This window comes from Sarcophilus harrisii, chromosome 2 (genome assembly GCF_902635505.1).
Source record: "Sarcophilus harrisii chromosome 2, mSarHar1.11, whole genome shotgun sequence".
Taxonomy (NCBI): domain Eukaryota; kingdom Metazoa; phylum Chordata; class Mammalia; order Dasyuromorphia; family Dasyuridae; genus Sarcophilus; species Sarcophilus harrisii.
In genome coordinates this window covers 46,428,248-46,448,119 of record NC_045427.1, presented here as the reverse complement: position 1 = coordinate 46,448,119, position 19,872 = coordinate 46,428,248, and the positions used below count along the sequence as shown (strand labels likewise).

The 19,872-nt window shown below is 35.0% G+C and overlaps 1 protein-coding gene across 1 annotated transcript in view; it reads left to right on the top strand.

The window, feature by feature from the left end:
* The window catches only part of ACSF3 (acyl-CoA synthetase family member 3), a 226,399-nt gene that overhangs the window by 66,791 nt on the left and 139,736 nt on the right, over window positions 1–19,872 (top strand). The window contains exons 5-6 of the mRNA XM_012540377.3: window positions 809–954; window positions 19,422–19,534. Of these exons, the coding sequence (XP_012395831.1) occupies window positions 809–954; window positions 19,422–19,534 (259 nt within the window). The remainder of the gene's footprint in view (window positions 1–808; window positions 955–19,421; window positions 19,535–19,872) is intronic.

Below are 19,872 nucleotides of genomic sequence, written 5' to 3'. Positions count from 1 at the left end.
TTCCCTGTTGCTTATCATTTACCTGAACTTGCTCTCTTTTGTGACAGACTGGCATTGTATGGCTATTGATGGAGATGTCACATTTCCTGTGCTAGAGATGTGAATGGGGAATAGGTATCAGGGCCCATTGAAATCTGAATAACCATAGATAGAAATCAGGTCATAGGAAAGGAAAGAAATAAATGTGATACTGAAATATACTCTAAAACCTCACTAATTTATACTAGTTGGAGAAAGCCAATCAGAATTATAGATTTTATTTAAGAAAATGCAGTACTTAACTACTTGCAAGTTTCAGCAGTCACTAAGACAAATAGCTAAATAAGCATTCTTTAGTAGAGTTTCTGTTGGACCTACTTTAAAGAATTAAGATTGAGAATCAGGAATGATTTGTAGTTAGTATATTTAAGGAATCGTTTGTAATTAGCACGCTTGAGGAATCGTTTGTAATTAGTACATGCAAATGGGTACTCCTGAAAATAATTTGCTCTTATGAGCTGGCTAAACAGGCCCCTTTCCTTCTTGTTTACACTCTTATAATCTGTAGAATAAAGCTTTTAAACACACACACACACACACACACATATACAAACACACAACAAGGTGAACTCCAGGCTAACCTGCAAGCTTGATCATGAATTTTAAAATAGTGAGGTCCAAATTAACAATCCCCCATGTGTTTTTGTTGCACTTGGAAGGAATTGTTGATTCTTTCTTTAAAATGTTGAACATATTCTTTTAGTGTAGAGTATCAAGATCTGTTAGGATTTAAGTACTTTTCCTTTCTTCTTTGATTCTCATTCCTTAGATTAATGGTGTCAGGATCTGCTGCCCTACCGGTACCCGTCCTACAGAGGTGGAAGAATCTTACGGGGCACACTTTGCTAGAGAGATACGGAATGACAGAGATTGGAATGGCACTGTCCAACCCACTGAAGGGTACTCGTGTCCCAGGTATGATCACTTTGAAACCAAGGAGGGCTCTTTCTATTTGATTTTCTATTCTCTTCTTTATGTGATATGGAACTTTCATGAAAGCAGGACTAATAATATGTTCTAGCTATTAGACTAGGGCTTTAAGTGAAAGTAACCCATGGCAAGATGGCAGACCTGCCAGCCAAGGTTCTGATTGTAATTCTCCCAGAAGCCTAAGCTTTGTGTTGCCACGACACCAGAGGAGAAATAAGCCATCTATCAAACATTCTTGCTCTACTTCTTTTTCCCTGGGTGTCTGTAGTGATAATATTGATGATTGAGTGGAGAGATGCTCCTTGTACCAGTGGTTTTTCTGTGCTTCTAGGATAGAATAAAGGAATGGAGAAATTAGTGGCCACCATAGTACCATATGTCACAGCATTTCTAAGGTGCATATGGCCTGGTAACTCTGGGAGAAGTTTCACTCTCTTGGTTTGGATCATATGACAGTGGTGAACCTTACATCTTCACTGGAATTCTAGCTGCTACTCTCCTGAATAATAAATCAGTAGCAGTAGCATTATAATAGTTGTAATAAGTCTAGGAGGCAGTATTTCTCTTGCTATTAAACCATTTCTATCTCATTTGCTTCCCATTCTGGATCTTTTAGTTTTTCTCTATGTCACTCCATATTTGTTTCTTTTCACTGCTTTCCTTGACCTATAAATTCTGAGCTACAGAGGTTTGGACTAAATCTGGAAACCAAGAAACAGTCCTAATTTGTTCTTTCTGGACCGTTGTGAATGCCTGGATCTTAGCCCTTGTGGATTCCTGCTTTTATCTTTTATAATTCTAATCCTAGATATGGTCAAATTGCATCAGTTTTTTAATCTATATTTTTTTCATGTGCCTAAAGTCTTAGATGTTGAGTCTTAATATAATCAAATGTTGCTTATACTAATGATATTTCCTGTTCCTTACTGAAGTTAGAGTCTCTTGAACTCTTGTTTGTAGATTTATGCAAACTAATCAATAAGAATTCCCTTTTCACTTTTTCATTTAACCACAAAGTCCTGCCTCTTGTCTTCTAGATACAGTTGTAAAACTAGTTAAGATTATGACAAGTTAATAGTTAGACCATTGTCATAATCTAGAGTTCATCATTGGAAGATTGCATTTAAAGAGAGTTCACTTCTTCCATTCCAGAAGTTTAATTCTGTTAATTTCATAGTTTATAAACTAAAAACACAGTATACATCATTGTGTTGCCTGATTACCTAAAAATGCCACATATATAGCATTGAATCAACTGTTGACTAATTTGCTAAAAACACAGTATGTTGTTGTTGTTGACTTGTGTTGATTGCTGCCTAGTTCTTTTGTTTAAAAAGCTTTGTGTTGGAAGGTGAGAAGCACTGTGGCCTTGCAGATAGACAGCCAAATTGGGAGTTAGTTAGATCTAGATTCAAACTTGATGCTCCAGATACTTAAGTCTAGAAATTATAGAAGAATTATCATACTAGGAGCTGTCTACTCTGACCAAATATGTTATAAGAATTGTCTGGGGAAAAAAAATTTTTTTTAAATTTATTTTTTTTATTTAATAGCCTTTTATTTACAGGTTATATGCATGGGTAACTTTACAGCATTAAGAATTGCCAAACCTCTTGTTCCAGTTTTCACCTCTACCACACCCCTCCCCAGATGGCAGGATGACCAGTAGATGTTAAATATATTAAAATATAAATTAGATACACAATAAGTATACATGATAAACTGTTATTTTTCTGTACAAAAAGAATCAGACTCTGAAATATTGTACAATTAGCTTGTGAAGGAAATCAAAAATGCAGGTGGGCATAAATATAGGGATTGGGAATTCAATGTAATGGTTTCTAGTCATCACCCAGAGTTCTTTCTCTGGGCATAGCTGGTTCAGTTCAATACTGCTCCATTGGAAATGGTTAGTTGATCTAGATTGCTGAGGATGGCCTGGTCCATCAGAACTAGTCATCATATAGTATTGTTGTTGAAGTATATAATGATCTCCTGGTCCTGCTCATTTCACTCAGCATCAGTTCATGTAAGTCTCTCCAGGCCTTTCTGAAATCATCCTGTTGGTCATTTCTTACAGAACAATAATATTCCATAATATTCATGTGCCACAATTTATCTAGCCATTCTCCAACTGATGGGCATCCATTCAGTTTCCAGTTTCTAGCCACTACAAAGAGGGCTGCCACAAACATTCGTGCACATACAGGTCCCTTTCCCTTCTTTATAATCTCTTTGGGATATAAGCTGGGGAAAAAATTTAAAAAGCATTTTCTTGCCCAAGAAAAAGATTGGACAAAACAATTGAAAGAAATTGTTTTGAAAACAAATTTTTGAAAAAAAATTTCTCTTTTGAAATCTTTCTACTAATAATATTTTTAAAAGACATTCAATGGAAAATATTAGATGCTCTGTTAAGTCCTGTAAATAAATATAAATGTTTTTCTTAAGTGTTTTACAAGGGACAGTTCAGTGATAGAATAATTTCAGGGAGAATGGTAATAAAAATAAAAGCAGCAAAAGTTTGCAGAAAGAGAGAGACAGACAGACAGACATTTTCATTCTGAGGATTATTACTTCCTCAGTCTCACAGTCTCTGGGAACATCAGATTAAAGTTAAATTAGACAGTTTCTTTAAGAGGTGGCCCTTGCATTTAATTCTACAGGAATGTAGCACATTTATTTTCCTAAGAAAACTATACTCAGCACCCTTCTAATACATAGTCTTCAACTGTTCCAGGTCCTTATGGACTTTGCAGTATTAAAATGCTTTGTAGTTAATAAGCGCTCAGAAGAATGTGAGACCATGCTGTATTCCTTGGAAAGAAGGGAGGTTATCTGAAAAAGGGAGCTATATATTAAAATATTTTAAATGCTCTAATAAGTCATTTGCCTCTGTGTAAATGTTTTTCTTAAGTATTTTCACAGGGGTCAGTTCAGTGATAGAATAATTTCAAGGAGAAGATACATAAAAACTTTGGAGAGAGAGAGAGATATTTTCATTCTGAGGACTATTACCTCCACAGTCCCACAGTCTCTGGGAACGTCAGATCAAGGTTGATTTGAACAGTTTCTTTAAGAGGTGGTCCTTGCATTTAATTCTACAAGAATGAAGTGCATTTGTTTTCCTAAGAAAAATTATACTCAACATCCTTCTAATACATAGTCCTCAACTGTTCCAGGTCCCTCATTCCTTGGAAAGAAGGAAAGTCATCTGAAAAAGTGAGAACTATGTATTAAAAAATTTCAAATTAGAGTCATTATCTGACTATTCTCATAAATTAGAAATGGAAATATGGTAGATACTAAAGTAGATTACCACTTCCTTTTCCAGCTCATTTGATGGTGAATAAGGGTGATGAGGAGGAAACTGAGGCAAGCAGAGTTAAATGACTTGCCTAGGATCACACAGCTAGTTAGTGCCTGAGACCAGATCTTAATTCACAAAGATGGCTTTTGTTCACCTCAGTCCTAATACTCTATTCACTGTACTATCTAGCTGTCCCTATCAGTTTCATATAGGAACATCTATGATAGTAATAGAAAACTATTACTTTATTTATATACATGTATTTATATGTATATATAAATACATATAAAAACATACAAATAAATACATATATTTCATTAAATATTTCCCAATTACATATGAAAATTTTTTTACATTCATTTAAAAAAATTTTGTGTTCCAAATTTCCCTCCTTTCTTCCCTTCTTCTATCTCTTAAGAAGGTAAATAATACAATATTATTTATACACGTGAAATCACACAAAATATATTTCCATATTAGCCATGTTGCAAAAGAAACCATATACACAAAAAAACCCAGAAACATTTTTTAAAAAAATGTTTAAGGTGTAATGCCATTACTTTGTCACAGTAATTCAGCTTAATTCAACATTTCTCTAACACCTATCATGTGGCTACAATTGTTGGTATCATGGAAGAGGAACCATGAAACAATAAAATAAATACAACATAATACAATACATATTTATCAAATGTCTGCAGAACTCTGTTAGTGTGATGCAAGTTTAGAATATTAGACATATTCCCAAGAATTACAAAATAGAGTGCTCTGTGAGAGGGCTTAGGGGAAAAGAGGGAAACTTCTTGGTAGCATTTGAGTTGGACCTTGATTAATTATTAGGAATTCTATGGAAGACAGCATGATATAGTAGAAAAAAGACTAAACTGGAAGGCTTTCACCCTGGTCTCAAAATGAACTAGTCATTTCACATCTCTGAAACCTGTTTTCTCTTCTCTCACTAATTCCAACTGTATCATTCTGTATACTAATGAGATCAAAATATATTTTTCAATTCTTAAAGTGCTATATAATAGTTAACTATTATTATTATTATCATGTTATAATGAGACTATGATAATTAGATAGTAATATATAATCAAATATCACTATGTAGGATTTAGATCTTGTTGGAGGTTCATTTATCCATTGGTAGTCATACAGCCATGGAGATTTATATAGTCATTGAATTTGTATAATCATTGGAACTTATGGAGCTATGGAGCTGTATACATTCATTGGGATTTATATATCCATTTATATATAAGAATACTAATGATCAGATGCACAGGGTTCAGTATCATTAGTTTCTTGCTGTTGCTCTTGATATTTTAGCTACTTTTTATGAGGCTCTTCATGTTTCATTTGCTTTATTTCTTGAGTAGGTACTGCTTTTATCCACAATCAAAAAAATGAGTTTTCCTTTACCAGCAGACCCTAATTCCTCACAGCCATGCCAGCACACTTACAGAGGTGCTCATTCATAAAGATAGACCAATGAGAGGAAGAACCTTGCTCTCACCAGTAAGACAAATTCCTTATTTTGAGTGTCCAAACTCTGCTTTATTTGTCCTTTGACTGGAATGATGAAAATGGCAACACTGAACAAATACAGCCTAGAGAATGGCTGATTTCATATTATTAAATTTGAACTTTGCCATTATGGAATTCATGATAATTTTGGACATGGACTGGGCTGAAGTTTACATTTTCACTCATGCAAATATTTGTTGATTGATTTTCACCGTGTATCCAAAGATCATTTTTTAAAGCTAAATTAAGAGGGATATTTATCCCACATTCAAACTTTATATTTTTATTTCTATTTTATATAATTTATTATATATAATAACATATATTTGTGTATTATGTATTTTTCTTTTTAAAAAATGACTTTATTGACACATTTTGCTTTTAGATTACCTTCACTTCCCAATATATTATTGCCTTAAAACCATTTTTTCAGCAGCAATTGACTATAAGTATTGTGTAAATCACAGATGCCACTTGCTCAATTAAAGTATGTCAGAACCTCAGCATATAACTCAATCCATATGTTTATGTTATTGTATATAATTCATTTATAAAGTTGTCTTTCTTTTAAAATAATATTATTTTTACTTCTCTCATTCAGATGGTATTTCCCCATTTTTCTAGATTTATAACGGTTTCTATTTTTTTAAGTATTTTTCTTAAGTCATTCTTAATAAACAGTGCCAATTCAAATGTGGTTCAGAGGTGTAAATAGAGTTCAAAACTACTCATCATTCTCCATAACTCTGATTATTTGCTTCCATATCTGATTCAGAGGTGGGCTCTCTTGTCAAGGTTAATCCCTTTGGTGGTCTTGAAATAGTGTTTGATAAACCCCAAAATCCAAATCTTTGGGGCAAGAATTCATCATTTGGCAAAAATCTCTAGGAAAATGAAAAAATAGTTTGGCAGAAACTAAGCATAGACAAACATGGATAAATAATTTAGACATGAAAGTGTTATCATAATAAGGGGACTTAGGAAAACATACCTGTCAGATTTATGGATAAAGGAGGAGTTGATGACTAGATATTAAAAAGGACATCAGTGATTTTTTGATTATTTGATTTGTTTTTAGTCTGATTATTGGATTACATTCCCTTCTTTAGGAAAAGCTAACCCTAAACTAAGACAGACTAACATGATCTCTTAAATCTAGGTTACCTAGAAATTTAGTGAATCAATAGATTAAGAAGACTTTGTCATTTAGTAGCAGATAATTTAAAATAACACATAGTAAAATAATAGTAAGATTACTCTTTTAAAAAACTAGGTTTTCCTTTCTGGCAGAAAAGAAGGTTTACTTTCTGGCAGCTGGAGAAAAGTTAGCTAGACGTTAAATTCCTTTTTCTAGTATTAGTGAACAATCTTTCCCTTTTTTTATCTTGAACTAGAGTCTAAATCGAATATTCTAAGGAAGATGCTAACTACTGACCAAAAGTTCCTCTCTGCCAGTACACTTTCTGGTTACAAAAAGCACTACCTGGCAGGAAAGAACTTCTGGCATAGGATTAGGAAAGTCTGGGAGAAGCTAATTAGTCAGTTGAATTGCCTTGTCCATAGAATTGTAATTAAAACAATTTCTGTAATTTTTCCAATTCCTTTTTTTTAATTGTAAAAACCATCTCTGTAAATCACTCTTTGTGGGGTTAGGTGACCTAATTTGGTATACAAATGCTACCCTTGCAAATCATAGATGGCTCAGTTACTTTTACCTCAGTCTCTTTTTTTTATTTCAGATAAATCAATTTTAACAATCTGACATAGGATTTGGGGAAGTAAAACATAATTGTGTTTACATGAAATTAAAAAACTTTTGCAACAAAACTAAGCAGCCAAAATTATAAGGAAAACAAGAAACTGGGCAAAATTTTATTGCAAGTTTCTCTGATAAAAACCTCATTTCTAAATATATAGAGAACTAAATCAAATTGATAAAAATAAGAGGCATTCCACAGTTAATACATGATCAAAAAAGATAAGAAATTTTTGGAAGAAGAAATCAAAGTTGTCAACATGAAATCATATGAAAAAATGGTCTAAATGACTATTAATTAGAGAAATGTAAATGAAATAAACCAAGATGCCATCTCTCATCTCTCAAATTAGCTAAAGTGACAGAAAAGGAGGAGATGCTGGAGTGAATGTACAAAAATTGAGATGCTGCTGCCCTGTTGGTAGAGTAGTCCACCAAATTTCTGGAGAAAAATGTGGAACTATGCCTAAAAGACTACAAAACTTTGAATACCTCTTGACCCAGAAGAGTGGTCAAAGAAAAGAGAACACAGCTTATTTTTTTGGGATGACAAAAAATTGGAAGTCAAAGGGATGCCCATCAATTGGTGAATGACATATAACTGTGATGGAATACTATATTGTTATTTTAAAAATGGTGAGTAGGATGCCTTCAGAAAAAGCTGGAAAGACCTATATGAATATCAGATACAAAGTGAAGTTAACAGAAGTAAGAGAACATTATACACAGTAATAACTATATTGTAAAGCTGATCAACTGTGAATTAACTTAGCCATTCTCAACATTACGACTAAGACAATTCCAAGGGATTCATGATGAAAAATGATTTCCAGACAAAGAATTGATGGAATCTAACTGCAGGTCAAAGTATATTCTTTTTCACTTTATTTTTATTTTTTTATTTTGTTTATGCCTTCTTTTATAACATGGCTAATATCAAAGTATATTCTGCATGTTATGTTGTTGTTCTGTCATATCCAACTCTTAATGACCCCATTTGGGTGGGGAAAGATGCTGGAGTGATTTGTCATGTTTCTAGCTCATTATATCAATGAGGAAGCTAAGCGAAATTGGGTTAGCTGGTAATTTACCTAGAATCACACAGTTAGTAAGTGTCTGAGTCTGGATTTAAACTCAGGTCTTCCTGATTCCAGACCTGGTACTCTATTCACTGCTCCATCTAGCTGCCTCCTTGTATAATCAGTATCAAATTGCTTACCTCTCAAAGAGTGTGGTGTGGCAAGAAGAAGGGAGAGAACTTAGTAGCTCAATTTTTTTAATGTTATTTTTTTACACATAATTGGGAAATATTTAATAATAAAAAGACAATTCAACATTCTCCCTCCCAAACCAAGAAACTCCCAAAGATTAGGATGATTCTAACCAGAAGAATGACATGTGGAGCCTTTGATTACAAGAATGAAATGAGGCCAGAGGCCAAGCATAAGGGCATGAAGAGATCCCAGTTTCAGGATGAAGGGCCTGATGCTGTGCTAGGAGCAGGAACAGATGCTAATAGTCAGTTCTTTTGCTCATTTGTCAGAACTGAGCTACAGATCCAATGCAGACTGTGTAGGAGACTTGTATCTAGTGTGCTGAACTAAGACAAAGAGTAGTCACACATCTGAGTAGGCAAAGAACAAGAATGGAAAGAAGCAGCAATTTATCACAGACCCTTGTGCAAATTCTTAGATTCATTCCTTAACCCAGTCTGAAGCTTATAGATGAATAACTAGAGAGCAGGGAGCTCAGACTAAGGGGGAGGCTATAATTCTGTTATTGTAATCTTCTAATTAGCTAATAATGCTGCTGATCTTTTCTTATAGAACAATAATATTTCATAACATTCATATATCATAACTTATTCAACCATTCCCCAGTTGATGAGCATCCACTCAGATTCCAATTCCTTGCCACTACAAAAAGGGCCGCTATAAACATTTTTGCACATGTAGGTCCTTTTCCCTTTTTTATGATCTCTTTGAAATATAGACCCAGCAGAGACTGTTGGAGAACCATAATTTTCTTCTTCTTCTTTTTTTTTTTTTTGAGCCATAATTTTTTTTAAAAAAGGATAAAATACCTATTACTAGGTGGATTTTTTCTTTTTAGTTTTTAAAAAATTTGTTTTGTTTAATTTTTTTACCAAGTGGATTTTAAAGTGAATTTTATCAAATATACAAAGAACAATAAGTTCTAATATTATATAATCTGTTTAAAATAGTAGGAAAAAGAGTCCCACCAAATTCCTCCAAAAATACAAGTGTGATCTTAATACTTAGACCAAGAAGGGTCAGAACAGAGAAGGAGCACAATAGCACTTATCTCATAGTTATTGTGAACACATGTGAAAACATATGTAAAACACTGAAAATCTTGAAATATTATGTAAACACTAGCCATCATTATCATCTAAGTTTCTTCTGTATACTATTCCTTTTCTCATCCTAGAAAGCCAAATTTATAACAGAATTTTTTTCAGTGGAAAAAGAGGAAGAGCAGAAAAATTCAGGAAATCCAATTAATTCATCCAAAAAAAAAAAAAAATCTGATAAACCAGCAATGTTCCATAGCTTTGAACGATACCACCCTCCCCTTACACATATGCTCCTTTTCAAAGGTGTGGGGGCAGGTGTCTTGTCATATCTCCTTTTGGAGGCTAACCTTGTAATTTTGTGACATTTTTTTTTTTTATTCTTTTGTGGAAATTCTTTCTCATTCATATCGTTGTAGTCATTATTGTTTTACTGGTTCTCCTCCCTTCACTTTGAATCAGTTTGTTTAATTCTTTCATGGTTTGCCAAATTCATCATATTTGTTGTCATCTTACAGCAAGGTATTATTCCATTACATTAATGTACCACAATTGATTTAGCCATTCTCCATATGATGGTCATCTACCTTGTTTCCAGTTCTTTGCTGCCAAAAACAAAAAAAGTGTTGCCATAAATATTTTAGTATAAATGGAGCCTTTCTTTTTATCAATGATGTCTTTTGGGTCTATGGAATCTCTGCATCAAAGGATATATAGAAATTTTAGTCATTTTATTTGTTTCTAGAATGGTTGTGCTCATTCATAGATTCACTCACAACGCATTTTTCTGTCTTTCCACAACTCTTCCCAATTAATATTCTTATTTTTTTTTTGTCTTTTCCAATTTGTTGAATGTGAAGTGAAACTTCAGTGTCATTTGACTTATGTTTTGCTTATTAGTGATTTGGATTATTCTTTTGTATGATTATAAGTAGTTTGCAAATCTTCTTTTGAGAATTATTTGTTTATATCCCTTGACCACTTATCTGATTGGAAATGGCATTTGGCCTTAGTATATGTTTCTGTTAGTCATATATATATATTTTTAATAGCCTTTTATTTACAGGATATATGCATGGGTAACTTTACAGCATTAACAATTGCCAAACCTCTTGTTCCAATTTTTCACCTCTTACCCCCCCCACCCCCTCCCCTAGATGGCAGGATGACCAGTAGATGTTAAATATATTAAAATATAAATTAGATACACAATAAGTATACATGACCAAAACGTTATTTTGCTGTACAAAAAGAATCAGACTCTGAAATATTGTACAATTAGCTTGTGAAGGAAATCAAAAATGCAGGTGTGCATAAATATAGGGATTGGGAATTCAATGTAATGGTTTTTAGTCATCTCCCAGAGTTCTTTTTCTGGGCATAGCTGGTTCAGTTCATTACTGCTCCATTGGAAATGATTTGGTTGATCTCGTTGCTGAGGATGGCCTGGTCCATCAGAACTGGTCATCATATAGTATTGTTGTTGAAGTATATAATGATCTCCTGGTCCTGCTCATTTCACTCAGCATCAGTTCGTGTAAGTCTCTCCAGGCCTTTCTGAAATCATCCTGTTGGTCATTTCTTACAGAACAGTAATATTCCATAATTTTCATATACCACAATTTATTCAGCCATTCTCCAACTGATGGACATCCATTCAGTTTCCAGTTTTTAGCCACTACAAAAAGGGCTGCCACAAACATTCGTGCACATACAGGTCCCTTTCCCTTCTTTATAATCTCTTTGGGATATAATCCCAGTAGTAACACTGCTGGATCAAAGGGTATGCACAGTTTGATAACTTTTTGAGCATAGTTCCAAACTACTCTCCAAAATGGTTGGATTCGTTCACAACTCCACCAACAATGCATCAATGTCCCAGTTTTCCCGCATCCCCTCCAACAATCATCATTATTTTTTCCTGTCATCTTAGCCAATCTGACAGGTGTGTAGTGGTATCTTAGAGTTGTCTTAATTTGCATTTCTCTGATTAATAATGACTTGGAGCATCTTTTCATATGACTAGAAATAGTTTCAATTTCTTCATCTGAGAATTGTCTGTTCATATCCTTTGACCATTTTTCAATTGGAGAATGGCTTGATTTTTTATAAATTAGAGTTAATTCTCTATATATTTTGGAAATGAGGCCTTTATCAGAACCTTTGACTGTAAAAATATTTTCCCAGTTTATTGCTTCCCTTCTAATCTTGTCTGCATTAGTTTTGTTTGTACAAAAACTTTTCAGTTTGGTATAATCGAAATTTTCTATTTTGTGATCAGTAATGATCTCTAGTTCTGCTTTGGTCATAAAGACCTTCCCCTTCCACAGGTCTGAGAGGTAAACTATCCTGTGTTCCTCTAATTTATTAATAATTTCATTCTTTATGCCTAGGTCATGAACCCATTTTGACCTTATCTTGGTGTACGGCGTTAAGTATGGATCAATGCCTAGTTTCTGCCTCTGTTAGTCATATACTGTAGATATTAAACCCTTATTATATTATTATATTATAATATATATTAAACCCAGAAAATTCATACTAAGATTTTTTTCCCCAGTCAATTGCTTCCCAAAAGGTAAAACCTTGCACAGGTAATATGAGATTTCCTCCATCTATTTCCTTTACAATCACAAATCTAGCATCTATCATAGTATCCTTTGCTTATGAGGCCACAATGAATTGTTCACATTTCTCACTCCCTTCTTGGACAAGTTCCCATTATTTAGTTTGCATGGATTTACTGATTAGGAGGTCATGCTTGATGAACTTGGGTTAGCTCCATTGACATGTGCTCAAAAGAATTAGGCAAAGGTGAGATCATTGTGATAATTTACTTTTACTGCCTTTCCATAATCCATAGATCCTGTCTAATCCATAGACACACAGTGTCAGTAGTTAAACTTTGACATGTTAAGAACTAGATGTAAACAAGAGCCAAGGAATTGGAAATAGCCATTTTAGAAGAGAATATGGGGCAGTATCAGGGTATGTAAGTGCTGAACTTGTTTATTCATATAACATCGGTTGAGTAGGGAAATATGGCCTTTGGGCAAAATTATAGTCAGGTTCACTTAGACTAACCAGCCAAGACTAAATCATAGAAAGAAAGATTGTGTCACTGGCTAAAATTGGGTTTTAGCATCATTCTACTTCAAAGAACATTTAGCTTTTTATTAAGTGACTGATTATCCAGCTTATGGATTATTGCAGAAGCTTCTGATTCCTTTTTCTCAAGTTTTTAGTCTGTTTTACTATATGTTATTGTGTTGCCTTCAGTATATGGGAAGGTACCTTGAACCAGTTCATCTTTCTATCTTACAAAGTCTTCAATAAGTTTTGGTCGGGGGAAGAATTTTCTATTAGATTATTTGTGAATTTTAACTCTTCATGTCTAAACTGGAGTATGGATCCCATTGCCAAAACTCCATACCTTTGTCTAATTCATATATGGCAAGTTATAGTTTGCAGATCAAAATTTGAATATATCCATTGAGTTAGAGATTTCTAGAGTAAAAATAGACCTTAAAGATTATTTATTACAGGGCTTCTTATCCTTTTTTGTGTCCTGAGTTCCTTGGACCAACCCAGCAAAGCCTATAGACTCCTGCTCAGAATCATATTTTTAGATGCAAAAAATAAAATATGTGGAACTATATAGGGAACCAATTAAGTTGAAATAAATTTATCAACATACTTAATTTGTAGACTCTAGATTAAAAACCCCTAATTAAGAAACCCCTAAGTTTTTCTTTTTTTAACTCCATTTTTATACAGAGAAGGAAATGGAGGCAAGAAAGGTAAATTGTCTCGCCCAGTTGGGCAGAACTCAATATCCAGACCAATCCTTTGTTCATTGCTCTATTTTTTCCCTTTCTGTGAAAGGATCCAACTCCCAATAATCAGAGTTCTTTAGAAAAGCATTATTAAACTGGATGAAGCTTGAAAGAGCAAGACCATCAACTTCTTGTCTCACTTGACTTAGAGAATCTCCTTAAGTAAGGTATTCACCCTTTGCTTCTTTCTTCAGTCTTGAGCTTATTGGAGTAAAAATCCTATTGAAACAATAATATCTGTATTGGGACAGAACATATATTAGAACATACTGTTAGAAAGATCACATTGAGGGTAGTTTATACAACCCTAGGCACCTGCAGGATATCCAGAATTTGAAAAAGACGAAGAGGGTTGTGAGGGGCCTCATGGGCCATAATTATTAGAAAGGATAAGAGGCTGAGACTGAAAGGAGCAGGCACTGAGGGAGCCAAAGAGAAAGTTCTTTATAAAAAGAGTAATTAAAGTATAGAACAGATTCCCTACGGCAAATGTGGGAGCTGCAACCTCAGGCATATTCAAATCAGAATTACACAGACACTTAAAGAAAGAAACCACTACTGGGGGATGAACGTTAGACAGAAGCTGAGTTCATTGGACCCAGTGATCATCCTCTGTCGCCATTATCACCTTCATTGCAAAATGATCGTTGTAACTCTCCACTAATTGAGGCAAGGCAAGTGATTATACACTTCTGGAAATGGAAAGTTTATCTGGAAAGAAATTATAGTGCAGAAATTCTTGAAATCCTAAATTAGTGGCTTTAAGCATTTACCCGAAGACACAAAGACAGTAAATGGAAAACGAGGGGAAGGAATGGGGAATATACGCTGGCTCCTGGAATTGTGAATTAAATTCTAATTGTTTGTCCTTTTACCTTAAACCATCAGAATGACAAAATTGGTTCTATGTTAGTTCTTTGGTTTTAAGGGAAAACATAAGATCCCATCCAAGATCCTATATTGCTTTCATTATGAGCATGGACAGAAAGAGATGGTTTTTCAGAGATACCCATCTCAAGTACTCTTATCTCTTTGTTATTGTTGATGTCATTGTCTTCTCCCTAACTCTCACTTCTAGTTTTTTTTTTTCTAATTTACTTTTGCCCTCCCCCCCAATATCATGAGATTTCTTGGAGGCTCGAGGGATCCAGAATCCTACTTCCTGATCACTTGGAGTCAGTGCATTTTTGTCTCCTCACACATTCTACTGTCATCCCAATTCTTTTTTTTTTTTTTTAACATAAAATGGGTTTTATTCTTCTTAGAATTTTCTTTTTTATTAAAGCTTTTTCAAAACATATGCATGGCTAATTTTTCAATATTAGCCCTTGTGAAACCTTGTGTTCCAATTTCCCCCTTCCCCCAATCCCTCTGCTGGGTGGCAAGTAGTCCAATATATGTTAAACATGGTAGAAATATATATTATCCTAATTTTAACAGAAAGAGATTTACACCATAATTGAAAAACAAATCTCCTTGAACTAGGCTCTTTCCTGGACTCTGCCTTTCTTTAGTAAACAAAAACAGTCCCCTCTTCTACTTCCTGGGGCTTCTAACCTTTTTTTTGTTTTTGTTTTTGTTTTTGGCTGCCTTCCTCTGGTCAGTTAATATGCTCTTCCCCTTGTACCCCTGCAGCTTTGGTTAGCTCATGAAGATCTAGTTAGTTTGTATCTTTATCTTATATTATGCAAGAAATAATGCAAGCTCTGAATCCTTTCCCCATCAGATAAGTGGTATAAATATTATGTGTATGTATATATTATATATATAATATGGATATATGGATCTAAGATCTAAGAGATCATCTGTCCATCTTCAGAGTGGAAAGTTGACCTGCCTGAAGTCACCCATGAATAAGTAACTGAGTTAGGATTCGAATCCAATGCATCTTTCTCCACATCCAGCATTCCTCCCACATCAGAATTCTTGGATTGTTACCACTGATGATTTCTGAAGTCCCTGAGATTATCACATAATTCTCTGAAATCTTTTTTTCAAAAAAAATCGAGATTCTAGGGGGTAAGGTTGAAAAAGGGAAGGAAAAAAAAAAAAAAAAAGATGTGAAAGCAATGTTTGCTTGTATATGGTTAAAGCCCTGTTTAAAATGCCTCTGTTTTCACCAATTCTCCTTCTAATCCCCCTGGTGCTATTACTGTGAAGGGAGATGAATAATTCATGGTCCGAATGCCTCACTGGGCCTAATCACCACTTTAATTGGAGGCTTAGATCAGAGGCAGCTAATAGCTCCTACTGCGGGACTCCGTGTATTGTTGACAGTGAGCTCGCTGAGTACCTTATCGTTGGCCTGTTTCAATTCTCCCAGGACACAACCACATATAACCGCATCAAGGTCCCCAGATACCAAGGGACAGAGACCGCAGGGCCAATTAAATTTATCTGGGAAGAGCTGACAACTTTTTTAAAGAGAGGAGAACTGTTGGAAGAATAATAGTGTCACTTCTTCCTGACTGCTGCCTGGAGTTTGACACAAGGTGGGCAGGCTGCCAACATTTCTTAAGATTCATGAGCCTTGGACTAGGGTGGAAAGGAGGGAAGAAGGTGGACTGGTCTCAGCTTCAGCCCGAAATGTGCCCCATAGTGGAGGGGGTTGGGAGGGAGACTCTGGGCCTGGTTTGTGCTTACCATCTGCTTGAGGTCTGAGCCGTTAGTTACCAGTGTGAACTTTATTTTAAAATATCACAGGGCCTGTGAAACTCAAGTCATTATCTTTGCCTGGAGATTTTAATTATATTGTTGCATTTGTGATGCTATAATTAAGATTCTGTCAGCACTTTCATTATAGATCTCGTTTCTCAACGGTTTGTAACTTTTGCTTTTGAAAGAGGGGGAAAAACACCCTTTCTGAACAAAGCTGGAGAGAAGGTTGTTCACAGCCAAGGAAGGGATTTTATGGGTGTGTCTGGTTTGTTGTGTTTAAAAAGAGAGAGAAGGAAGGAAGGAAGGGGAGAGAAAGGAGAGAGAGACAGAGACAGAGACAGAGAGAGAGAGAGAGGAAAAAAGAAAGGAAAGAAGGAAGGAGGAGAGAGAGAGAGGAAAAAAGAAAGAAGGAAGAAAGGAAGGGAGAGGGGAGAGAGAGAGAAAGAGAGGAAGGAAGGAAGGAAGGAAGGAAGGAAGGAAGGAAGGAAGGAAGGAAGGAAGGAAGGAGGAAGTATGGGAAAATGTTTTGAGAAAAGAAAAAAACAACATAGAAAAAACCTATAGGATATGGCTTCTGAAAACTGTGACAATCTATCATCTCAACATGTGTGTGTTAAAATGGAGAAGAGTGCTTTGGCAAGCTAAGCTTACTAGATTTCAAGTCCAATGTTCACTGATACTATTAACAAATTTTACATGGCTGGTATCTACTCATTTATTTTATAGCCAGAAGTCTCTTTTCTTGTTGTCTAAAAGAGGCAGTACTGATGATCAAAGAACAAAAAAAGATCAGGTCTGCTAAATTTTAATTCTATGTATGTTTAATCATACAAAATAATATATGTATGTATAATCATATGTACGGTAGAAAAATAAGAGAATATCATAGTATAACTTAACCCAAGTATATATCAGCATTATAGCACTATTATTATGAAAGTAAGTATATTGCAAGTATACTTAAGAACGTGGCATTCAAAGACCATAGATAATTTTCATGGTCTTCCTTGATTCCCTGGTTGAAAATTATCTTTTCTCTTATGGCTCTCATAATACTTTTTATAACTCTCTAATTCCCTAATAATATTTTTGTTATTCAGTTATTTCAGTTATGTCTGACTCTTTGTGATCCCATTTGAGGTTTCCTAGGGCCCTTTGCTTCTCCAGTTCATTGGACAGATGAGGAAAGTGAGGCAGACAGTCACACCACTAGTATGTCCACAGTTACACTGCTAGTGAGTGTTTGAAGCCAGATTTGAATTCAGCAAGCCCGGCACTCTATGCACTAAGGCGCATAACAATAACAAATGTCTTCAGCCTTCTAAATTGATGATTCCCTCTATGAGGACAGGAATTATGTCTTATCTAGATTTTCTTTCTATTCTAAGCACCTAGGACAGTGCTTCACACATAATGTATATTTAATAAATGGTTGTTAATTTTGGGGGTGGGGGTCCCAAAAGTAGGATTTGGGAAGAACCACTGGAATTTCTTAGGAAAAGAAAAGGATATTTTATACTTTGTTTTATATGTTAAGATGTTGCTACTGACCAGCACCTTTGCATCCTTCTCAAAGTGATGATGGATGTATGCAGTCTTTCCATTTCTCTTAGTATCAGTAACATAAATTTGCGAAATAACTTCTGGGGGGAGAGGGCAGGTGTTGGAACTGAGTGCAACAAACTGGAATTTAAAGGAATCAAACTCCAAACCTCATTAGCTTTCTCCTTTTTAGGAACAAACTGGTCACAAAGAGGACAAAGCAAAAAGAAATAGACTCTAATTTTAGCAAGAGGAATTGGAATTCTATATAAAGAACTTACCCAGAGTGAGTGTTATTAAGTCCTGGAACAGATTATCTAGGGAAGCTGTAGAATTGTCTTCTTCCTCCTTGTTTCTCTTCCTTTTTTTCCTCTTTTCCTTTTCTTCTTTTCTTCCTTCCCCATTATTGGAAATTATTTAAATGAAGTGCTTAAATATGGAAGTAAATTTCCATAGACCATGAATGCTTATGAGAGGTAGCATAGTATAGTGGAATGAGAACTGGTCTCAAAGCCATGGAAACCTGACTTCAGATCCAGCCTCTGAGACATATTAGCTGTATGATCCTGCCTAAGTCCCTGAACTTCTCCATCCTCTAGGCAACTCTTTAAAACAGGCAGTTGCCAAAAAGATGGCCCAGCATTTGTAGAGGGAATTTCCTTGTCTGAGAGTTCCCTATACCATTGAAATTATGGATCTAGTCCTTATGTGTATCCCGCTGGATGCTTAAAATAAGTTTCCAGATGGTTCTTTCCAATCTCCAGCTTTCTAAATAAAGCCAACCTCTGGTCCCTGATTTTCTTCAGGGTTACTCATTCTTATCCATGAAGGATGCTTATTAAAGCGGACCATTAGAGTCTTGGTTGCTGCAGACTTGGGAAATGCCAGATCAATGGACTATCTTGCAACTTAATAGGCAATTGTTCTTGACACTGTCAGATTTCTCTTGCTTTGAAAAATGAAACCTATAGGATTAATGAGTGTTTTGAACTCTGGTTTGCTCCTATTGTGTTTTATACACAATGTATTGATGTAATATAAAACCAAGGTAATTCTTTGCAGTTCTTACATTGTTCAGCCTTGCCTTTTCTGTCAATTCAGGGTGGTCCAGAAGTGACAAACTATGTAGCAATCATTTCTTTTTCTCTTGTTCACATATGGGCCCACATGGGCACTTGAGATCAGCTTGTAGAATTGTATTTCTGATGTGAGTACATGGTGAAAAGCATCTCTTTCATAGATTTAAAAGACTCTCGAATTAGTACGCTGTTCCAGAAATACTTAGGTTCAGGCTGTAAGAGCATGATTTTACTAATATGTGAGGGTGTGATGTTAAAGCCACTTAAAATCCCAATGATATGAAATTTCTGATAGCTAGATAAGTAGGTAGGCTTCCCCTTTATAAGTATAGTTCATGAAGCTTTTGGGGTTAAGATTTTCCACTAGTCTTCTTGTACTTAACATGATTTTTTTTGTTTTTCCCCTTTCTCTTCTTTTTCCTAATAGGTGCTGTGGGTACTCCATTACCTGGAGTGGAGGTGTGCATTGTCTCTGAGAACTCCAGGAATGAGAACTACCCATACCTCATCCATGCCCAAGGAGACCAGAATGGAACTAAGGTACTACAGAGTATGTTGAGCAGCCTGTTATCGAAATGCTTTTTCTAGCATTATTGTTAAACCCAATTCTTGACAGTAAGGAATGTTCCATCTGATCAGGAAGATAAGATTAATATACATGTCAAAATAAGAGAACAATTCCAATGTAAGTAAATTCTTACTTGGGCATTTAGCTGGCACCATAGTGCATAGAGCAGTGGGCCCTGAATCATGGAGATCTGAGTTCAAATTCAGCCTCAGACACATACTGGCTATGTGACCTTAGGAAAATCATTAATACTTACCTTAGTTTCCTTAACTGTAAAATAGGATCATAATAGCACCTACCTCTCAGGATT